The sequence below is a fragment of the Arachis ipaensis genome, chromosome B5, assembly GCF_059453495.1.
Source record: "Arachis ipaensis isolate K30076 ecotype BB chromosome B5, ASM5945349v1, whole genome shotgun sequence".
In the NCBI taxonomy this organism is placed as follows: Eukaryota; Viridiplantae; Streptophyta; class Magnoliopsida; order Fabales; family Fabaceae; genus Arachis; species Arachis ipaensis.
In genome coordinates this window covers 88122729-88133152 of record NC_142440.1, presented here as the reverse complement: position 1 = coordinate 88133152, position 10424 = coordinate 88122729, and the positions used below count along the sequence as shown (strand labels likewise).

The window sequence follows — 10424 nt, the reverse complement described above, 5'->3', positions numbered from 1 at the left end:
TTTGTGGCTTCTTCATCAAATACCAAAACCATACCAAACAAATCTGGTATTGAAAATGCTCAAACATTTGAAGAAAAATTTGATGAAGTATACACAAGTGAAACTGAACCTTCACCAAGAACTGAACCAAGTTCAAACCGGCCAGGTTTGGGTTACATTTCAAAAAATGAGGCTGTTTTCAGGAAACCACCATTTTACAACAAAACCTCATATTCGAAAGGTAAAAATGTTCAAAGAAATTCTGGTGAAAATGCTTTTGCAAAGAGGAACAACTTTAATAAAAATCAGTTTGTCAAAAGAAATGCATCTCCTCCAAAAACCAGAAAATTTCAACACTTTAATCATTTCAAGCAATATAACTCACCTCAATTTCAGCGACACACATCTGAAAATCATTGTGTCAATTGCAAGAAATTTGGTCACTCTTATGAACAATGTTTCATTGAAAAAAGAGTTGTTGGAAACAAAGTTTACAATGTTGTTTGTGATTTCAATGCACTTGGGCAACCAAGATGGATTAACTTCAAAGGATCCAAATCAATTTGGATACCTAAGGCTACTTGAAACTCTTCATGCAGATTTGCCTAGCATCCAAGAACAAAAAGGACATGTGGTACATGGATAGTGGATGTTCAAGGCACATGACTGGAAGGTCAACCTACTTCATCAAACTAAATAAGTACGATGGACGTTTTGTGACCTTTGGAGATGATGGTAAAGGTAAAATCATTGCTGTTGGAAAAGTAGGTAATGAGCAATCTACTTTCATTGATGATGTACTTTTGGTATGTGGTTTAAAGCACAATCTTTTGAGTATAAGTCAGCTGTGTGATTTAGGATATTTAGTTGTTTTCAAAAGGCTTGAATGTTGTGTTGTTAATGAAAAGATAAATAAAGTGATGTTTGTTGCCAAGCGTTTCAATAATATGTATGGACTTACTCTTGATGAACTAAAGGATCAAAATGTAGCTTGTCTTCACTCTAAAGAATCTGAAAAGTGGTTATGGCACAAGAGATTGGGCCATGCAAGTATGTTTCAAATAAACAAACTTGTAAAGAAAGAATTAGTAAGAGGTCTTCCTTTGATAAAGTTTGACAAAGACATCACTTGTGATGCTTGCCAAATGGGAAAACAAACAAAAAGTTCTTTTAAACCAAAGGAAGACATCTCTACTAAAAGACCACTTGAGTTGCTACACATTGATTTATTTGGTCCAACAAGAACTCAAAGCCTAGGTGGTAAACATTATGGTTTAGTAATTGTGGATGACTACACTAGGTTTGGTTGGGTTTTATTTCTTGCACACAAAAATGAAGCATTTTCGGTCTTTGAACCTTTTTTCAAGAAAATTCAAAATGAAAAGGATTTGAAAATCTCTTCTATAAGAAGCGATCATAGAACTGAATTTGAAAATAATTTGTTTGAATCCTTTTGTGAGGAATTTGGAATATCTCACAACTTCTCTTGTCCAAGAACACCACAACAAAATGGTGTTGTGGAAAGAAGAAATAGAAGCATACAAGAGATGACAAGAGCTATGCTTTGTGAGAGTAATGTTCCAAAATTCCTTTGGGCTGAAGCGGTTAACACGGCTTGCCACATTTTGAATAGAACGATCATAAGAAAATTTTTGAAGAAAACCCCTTATGAAATTTGGAAAGGCTACCCACCAAACTTAGATTACTTACACATCTTTGGATGCAAATGTTTTGTCTTGAATAACAAGGAAAATTTGGGTAAATTTGATCCAAAGGCCTATGAGTGTTTGTTTGTAGGATATTCCACAACTAGTAAAGCATATAGGGTTTATCATCAAGATGCTAGGATTATTGAGGAGTCCATATATGTTACATTTTGTGATACTAACTTGGTACAAGGCATTTTGGAAGATTGTGATGCAGGAAATCAATCTCAAAAGGAAGATGAAGCTGCTCAAAATCTTGAAAAAGAAAATTCTGGACAAGTTGAACCAGAAACTGCTAATGCTGAAAATTCAAGAGACAATTCCATTTTGTCTCATGAATCTGAAGGAAATCCTGCAGCCAGCAGCGTTCAGAATCCCTTAGTGACTGAATCTTCCTCCAAGTCTACCAGACCTCGTGAATAGAGATTCTTGAAGAATTATCCTGAGGAATTTGTCATTGGGGACGTATCTCATGGAGTGCAAACAAGGTCTTCCACTAGAAAGGCAAATGAAGGATCAAACATTGCCCTTCTTTCACAAATAGAGCCTCAAAACGTCAAGGAAGCACTTAGTGACCCTTCTTGGGTTAAAGCTATGGAGGATGAGCTTCTTGAGTTTGAAAAGAACCAAGTATGGACTTTGGTTCCAAGGCCAAGTGGAAAGAAAGTGACTGGCACCAAGTGGATTTTTCGGAACAAGTTGGGAGAAGATGGTAGCATTACAAGAAACAAGGCAAGGCTAGTGGCACAAGGATATGACCAAGAAGAAGGAATAGACTTTGATGAATCCTTTGCCCCTGTTGCCCGAATGGAAGCCATAAGACTTCTCTTAGCTTATGCTGCATTTTGTGGTTTTAAATTATATCAAATAGATGTGAAATGTGCATTTTTGAATGGAGTAATAGATAGAGAAGTGTATGTGGAGCAGCCTCCTGGTTTTGAAAATAAAGAGCATTTTGATCATGTTTTCAAATTATCTAAAGCTCTCTATGGTTTAAGACAAGCTCCTAGAGTTTGGTATGAGAGACTTAGCTCTTTTCTTTTGAAAAATGGTTTTCAAAGAGGCACCACTGACACAACTCTATTTATTAAGAACTCTAATGATTCTTTTATTCTAGTCCAAATATATGTTGATGACATTATTTTTGGATCAGCCAATGAATCCCTTTGTTCTGAATTTGAAAAATTCATGACAAGTGAATTTGACATGAGTATGATGGGTGAACTTAATTTCTTCCTTGGGATGCAAATTAAACAAACTAAAAAAGGTATTTTCATTCATCAAGAAAAGTATGCCAAGGAATTAGTTAAGAAATTTGGTATAGATAATGCCAAACCCATGGGAACTCCCATGCATCCTAGTTCTAAATTAGATAAGGGAGAAACTGAGAAAGATATTGATGAGACTAGGTATAGAGGAATGATTGGTTCTCTTATATACTTAACTTCCTCTAGACCCGACATTGTGCAAAGTGTTGGATTGTGTTCTAGGTTCCAATCCAAACCTAAAGAGTCACATCCTTCTGTAGTTAAAAGGATCATTAGATATGTTCATGGCACATCCAATTTTGGTCTATGGTATCCTAAGATTGATGATTTTTCTGTAGTTGGTTATTGTGATGCAGATTTTGCTGGTGATAGAGTTGATAGAAGGAGTACTTCAGGCATATGTTGCTTCTTTGGAAAGTCCTTAAATGTATGGTCAAGTAAGAAGCAACCAACAGTGGCCTTATCCACTGCAGAGGCTGAGTATATAGCTGCTTCTTGTTGTTGTTCTCAGCTTTTATGGTTAAAAACACAGCTTGCTGATTACAAATTAAATGCTGAAAATATTCCCTTGATGTGTGATAATATGAGTGCCATTAATATTTCTAAAAATCATGTTTTGCACTCTAGAACTAAGCATATTGAAGTAAAATTTCACTCAATAAGAGAACATGTCCAAAAGGGAGATATTTGCATTCAATTTGTTAAATCAGAGGAGCAATTAGCAGATATTTTTACAAAACCTTAGCTGAGGATAGATTCTGCATGCTTAGGGATAGTCTAGGAATTCTGAGTTATGATTCTTTGTTTAAAAAATGCTGATGTATTTGCTGGAGCTTTTTGTCTCATAAACAGGCATGAGACAATTCTGGGCAGGTGATGAACGTTTCCCTCAAGTCAGCGTGTTCTGGGCTTGTTTCAAGTGAAACTCAATCTGGGCCAACTTCAAAATTCAGATCAAGAGTGGTCCAAATGTGTTTCATTAAATCCATATCACCTCAAGGCCCAAATATGAATGTTACAATTCTTTGCTAAAAAATTTTTTTTGGTTGGCCTGTATGTTTAATTTTGTTTAAGGGTTCTTTTAATATTTTTGTCCAAAAAGATTTTCAGTTTGATTTATTTTTAATTTTAAGGATTTCAAAAATTTAAAATTTAAAATTTCTTTTTTTAAAAATCAAATCAAATATTTCTTTTATGAGGTCATGTCTTTTCAAGTCTTTTCAAATGGTGATGCAGTTGCATGATTTTGGAAATCCACTTTTGGGTACGGTTATCAACACTCCCTCTCTCCCCTCCATAACTTCTCCTCACACTCTTCGGTTTCTTCCCACTCACTTACTGCTTCTCTTCCCTCAAAAGACTGAAACTAACCAAATGAGGAAGAAAACCATTGCTAAAAGGCCTCCTCGTGAAAAAGTTTACAAACTTCCCTCAAAACCTTCCACTCGCTCCCAAGACCGGACCTTTACTCCATCTCCTTCTCCACCTACCTCTCCTCCTCGCTCTGTTCCCATGGCGCGAACCAAAACCACTCCAAGGTACCCTGCTCCTGCCAAGCCGACGCCACCACCTAAGACGACGCCCTCCAAACCAAGCTCTTCGAAACCTGGCTCATCCAAGGGGAAGCGTCCTGCTATTGAAGAACCTGTTCCTGAGACAGCAAACCCTAAGTCAAGGTCTGTACCTGTTCGATCACAAAAAGGTAACCCTCATCGCCCTCTCAAATCTGTTAGAGAACCAGACATTGATCCTTTTGCTCGCAAATCACACTACATGACATCTCACTCAGACTTTAACCCCATCGTTTCAAATCTGCCATGAACCACGATTTTTATGAGGGAGTTATTCAGTATCGTACTCTATGTCCATCTTTTCTGGCTGATTTACCTGATTTGAAAAAAAAGGCTTTCCTTTTGTTGAAAATTTGGAGTTTTTAGACTGGAATCACCTTTTCAAAATAAAAAAACCTGTAAATCCTCAGTTAGTCAAAGAATTTTATGCAAACATGACTTACCATGAAGGAAGTGTGCATTCTTATGTTAAGGGCAGAGACATTATCTTGAATAATAAAACTATCAGTGACTCCTTGAAGTACACTGATATTGGGCCGTGTGCTTATACATCTGTAAAGTGGGATGATGGAGTTGGTATCTCTTACCATGATGCTTTGGCTCACATTTGTGAACATGTTTCCTTAATTGATGGCATCACACCCACTCACAAAGCCCTAGGATATGAACGTGCTCAGTTGCACCGAATTGTTAATCACATCTTGATTCCTCAAAGTGGTTCATATCAAAGGGTCTCTTACACGGACACACTTGTTTTGTATGCCCTAATCACTAAAACAGAAATCTCTTTTGCCTATTTGATGGCTAGATACATGTTTGATTCTGTTAGAAGTGTGAAAGATAAAGCACTACCTTATGGCATGTTTTTAACTTGCATATTTGAGATTTTTGGTGTTGATCTGTCAAATGAGACTTATGAAAACAGACATTCATACCTAAAAGGGGGTGGTTCAGTGAAATAGCAAAAAGGACCAACTAGATCTGAGAGAGTGGTTCTAGATGATGATGATGAAGAGTTCATTCCAGATGACTCCCCTCCTCCCTCCACCGAGGGTACTTCCATCTCCACTGGAAAGAAATCTGCTCTGCTGAATGTGGTCAAGGATGTCGCTCAAGAGTTTGTTTCCCAATTAAATCACATAATTGCCATGAGCAAGGAACACAGGAAGCTAGCTAGCAAGCATGAGAACTTTCTGAGAAAACCAAGGGACAGGGTGGCTGTGCTCATGACCTTCATTGATAACCTTCACAATGATGAAGACATTGCCACTGATGTTGAAGAGGAAGCTGCTTCGGAGGGGAATGGTTTTGATGCCTAGGATTTGTCTCATAAAAACTGCTGCTGTTGCTCATTTTTTGTCTCATAAACTCTGTTTTATTTTGCTACTGTTTGCACTACTTTTGATGTCTTGGATAACTATAATAACTTTGAATACTAATGCACTTATGGTAGTTTAGTCAGTATTTTGGACTGTGCACTAACCTTTCTTGTAGGGTTTATAGTGATGTTTTTGTTGTTCATGCTTCTTGTCCACCCTTGATGACAAAAGGGGGAGTAAAAGCAATAGGATGATTGATGTTTTTACTAGCATTTTTCTGTTTGCTGCATTAATACTTGATTTCACTTGCTGATGATATTAATGTTGGGCTGATTATATAGTGCTGTTTGTTTGATATCCCTTAGCCAAGATAATTGTGTATAGCTCCCAAATTGTGTTATCTTTAAGTACAATGTAAAACAGGAATAAAGAAGAAAGCATAAATCCAGGGAGAGCTAATCTTGAAAAGGAAAGGGGGAGCAACACTAAAGCAAGAAACATCAAAGGAAAGTTTTCTAACTTTATCAAAATTTTAATTCCTTTGATCATTGCTTGATTATGTTTGTCATCAAGGGGGAGATTGTTGAGTTAAGAAATTAATTAATAGAATTGATGATGACAAATATTTTATTAGTGGACTAATCACCCAATTAGTTTTGATTATTTTTGATAAGTAATGCAGGCTAAAAACAAGTGTTGCAGCAGCCCAACATTAAACAAAAGAAATATGCTAATGGGCTGAATGGTAAGTGAAAATAAAGACAAGCCCAAGTCATTCATCTCAAGCAAAATTCTTCAAAGAAGCAAGGCAAGGCACCAACGTGCTGAACTTGAGAAGAACCCGATCCAAGCCCGAATTGATTTTCAATTCCCTCCATCTTGCCTTACCAGAAGCAACGTTCCTCTCCTCTCTAATCAAGTCAAATCAAAGCTTCAGAAAAGTAAGAAAGAGAAAGAGAGAAAAAGCTTCTTCCCTAAGCTAGTAACCAAAGAAGCAAGAGAGAGAAAGTTTAAGCTTGAAACACAGAAGCTAAAACAGAAAATCCAAACCAAATCAAGCTTAAGTTAAAGGTAATCCATCTCATCTTGCATGCATAAGATCTTCTTCTCTTCTTCCCAACTCTCTGCTCTATCCAAAAATGGCATTCAAGGGAAAGTTGGTCTCTACCCTATTCTGCTTCACATCTACGGTCACAAGTGATACTTGGGGACCAAGTAGTTTCTCAATGGCTAAGATCAAGTTGACCATGAGAAGATTTCTATGGTTACTGCTTTGTGGCTTTCGGCCAAGATGAAGGAGTCAGAAGCAAAGTTTCTACTCTAAGGTTTAACGTGAAAAAGTGAATCTGTGGGTTGGTGAAGCTCAAAGCTCAAGGTGTTGACCTTGGAAGAAGAACCCAGCAACATGAAAGGAGATAAATGAAGCTTGCTGTTCATTCAGAAGGCAAGGAGAGAAAACCAGAGTGTGAGAACAGTGTTCTGTTAAGAAGTTCCTCTACTTGGATAATGCTTTCTTTCAAAGAAGCATTCGACCAATACTGAAGAACTCAATCTGAGGTTTGCGAATCTGGTTTTGCACATAGCAAAGAGGCTGCTGATGAAGTCAATCTCCTTCATGTTTTACTGATTGTAATGTGCTTTTCTAAGTTTATATTTCTGTAATTTCTTGTGAGAAAAGGCATTGTGAGAAAGATTATGAAAAAGCCATGAGTGGAAAAAGGCTGAGAGAAACACTTGAGAGAGAAGCCTAGAGTTTATTTCAGATTTCTTTAGGTATGTCTATGTCTTGTATCTTATACCTGTGAGGTATCCCTTTCTTAGTTGGGTTAGCACTAAGAGTGAATAGTTAGGTATTAGCATAGCCAATGTTAAGTTAGGTTAGAACTTGAGTGTGAAAGGATTGGGTCAATCCTGTGGAATTGGTGTATGTAATACTGTTAACTATAGTGAAAATTCTTCCACTGTTGTGGAGGAGACTGGACGTAGGTTGCATAGCACAAGGCAACCGAACCAGGATACATGCTGGTGTTAGCTTTTTTCTTCTCTGCTGTGTTCTGTTTTCTGACATTCATGAGACAAAAATAAATTGTCTCATAAATTTCCGCTGCTGAGTTCAAACAGAACCTGAATTGAAAGTTTGTTTAAAAGGGTAATTGAAAGTTTGTTTAAGCCTACCACAACCTTCAGATGACAAATGTCACAAGCCTCATCATGATGCATAGAGATAAAAGGAAATTGTTTATGTAAATGATTAAGTCTTTGCCCAGAAAGGTGTCCTAAACGAAAATGCCATATATTAGAAGGTGTAATGGGTGGAGATTGGATGGAATTTATGGAGTGTCACTACAAAAAAATAGTTTAAAATGGCATTTATATTATGGTGGTTCTAAAAAACTGCCATAATATTCAGATATTATGGCATTTTATGTTGCTGCCATAATTAATTTGCATAAAATGGAAATTTTGAAGGATTTGGGCGGGTTTAACCGCCATTATCTGTGCTCATTGTTTAAAATAATCCAAACTCTCATTCAACCTAAAATTACACACCGAAACAAAAATGACGCAGCCACTGTGTTAGAGGAAGGACGAAAATGACGTTGTCACTGCGATATGCTCCGGCGACGATTTGCTCCAGCGCTGATCTTCTCAGCGGCGTTCTCCTCCGACTAGAATCTCCTCTCCATCGAGATTCTGTTTTGTGAATCGAAACTCTCTCCCTATCTCCGTTAGTGACGATCTCTCCAGTGATGATCTCCTATGGTGATGTTCTCCTCCGGCGGCGCATTCTCCTCCTCCGTCAAGATTTTCTCCAGATCTGTGAGCTTCTTCTCCTTTTTCGAGCTTATGCTCTGCTAGCTTCTCCTCATGCATTAACGTGCCTTCTCCTCCTCGATCTATTTCTCAGTTTGCGTTCTAACTTCTCGCTTCTAGATCTGTAACTAAATTTACATCCTCTTGTTCTAATTACTTCAATGATTGCAGGAATGATGCATAGGACAGATCAATGGCTGCGTGAATTTGATTCACAAACATTTAGTAATAATGCACTGATTGCACTCTATGTGTTTGTTATTTTGCTTCTTAGAAATTACTTCTGTTAGTACTATATTTGGCTGTATCTCCCTGTTTAAGGCTTGGAGTTTGTTCTTCGTTGCAATTGAGTTTCAAAGATTTTGTGATTTAACTTGAATTCTGCTTGTTTAAATCTGGATAAGTTATTGGTTGCTTGAATTAATGAATTCTTTCTATGTTTCGATTATTGATCGCAGTTGGTGCTTCTTGGAAGAAGGATCAAACATTGTTAACACTGCTGTTCGCCAAGGTTGCCTGGGTAAATACTTAACTTTCTATTTGCCAGTGTATGTCTAGTTAAGTTTTAATTCTCATGTTAAACAAGTATTCATTAATATTGCTACTTCATATGATAAGGAACACATAGATTCTTTGTATTGCTCAGAACCACATTATTTTGATGATGAGGAACATGATCATGTGTTTTTAGAATAAGACATGTTGTGTGATGATTCAGAGTTGAAAACTCTTGTATCAAAAGAGCAAGAACAAGAGAAGAATGGAAGAAGCAGCAGCCATGGTTGAAAACTTTCTCATTCTCTACTCTCATAGCTTCTCTTGCTATTAACTACCTTCACAGATTCCTTTTCACCTTCACCGTGAAGAAGAAGCAGCCATGGTTAACTCATCTTGCTGCAGTTGCTTGCATCTCTCTTGCTGCTAAAATGGAAGAGACACAAGTTCCACTTCCTCTTGATTTACAAGTATGATTAATTCTATATATAAAGTAATAATAATAATAATACATTTTATTAATAATGAAATTTGATTTATGAAAATATGTGTAGGTGGAGGACAAAAAACATGTGTTTAAGGCAAAAACAATAAAGAAAATGGAGATTTTGGTACTTTCAACTCTTGAGTGGAAGATGAATCCACCAACACCTCTCTCTTTCATTGATTATATCACAAGAAGACTTAAATGTTTTCAATTCCTCAACACATGTCAATCTCTTCTTCTTTCTCTCTTACCAGGTAATAACTAATCTCTTTCTTTCCAATACGCTAGTCTTTAACTAATCCTTCAATTGTATGTTGTTTCTCTTTCCTCTTAACCACAGGACCTCACAATATTCAGGGTATTGGGGCTGGTTTTGTGCCCAGGAATTTGAACTAAGATATACTTGATGAAGTTATAGAGGTCTGTTGTTTTGCTTTCCCATCTTCTTTCTCCTCTCTTCCTTTTTTTTATAAAAAAAATAATAAACATAAAAATTTTTGGAGTTATAATTCAATATGTCCTGTTTAGTATTCTCCATAATTCGGTTAAATAAAATTAATTAATTAATTCTTTTATCAAGACATGGTAGTTGCATGACTTTGTAATGAGTCATTATGCTTCATTCTTTAGTACAGGGTTCTTTCTTTAGTACAGGTTCCTTTCTGCATCCATATCTAATTACCATGTCCTTGTTGGGTTAATCATTTGCTATCAAATTGGGTGGATGCTATATTCTGTTTAGAACTAGATCAGTAAATTTGGGAACATGCTAGGGTATTGATGGA

General features: G+C 36.7%; 1 protein-coding gene across 1 annotated transcript; it reads left to right on the top strand.

Moving 5' to 3' along the window:
- Positions 1-8593: 8593 nt before the first annotated feature.
- Positions 8594-10035, top strand: LOC107643714 (cyclin-D3-3-like). Its single transcript, XM_088486149.1, has 4 exons — positions 8594-8663; positions 9116-9177; positions 9707-9893; positions 9980-10035. Exons 1-4 carry the CDS (start codon positions 8594-8596, stop codon positions 10033-10035), a joined length of 375 nt encoding a protein of 124 aa, XP_088342275.1.
- Positions 10036-10424: the final 389 nt, after the last annotated feature.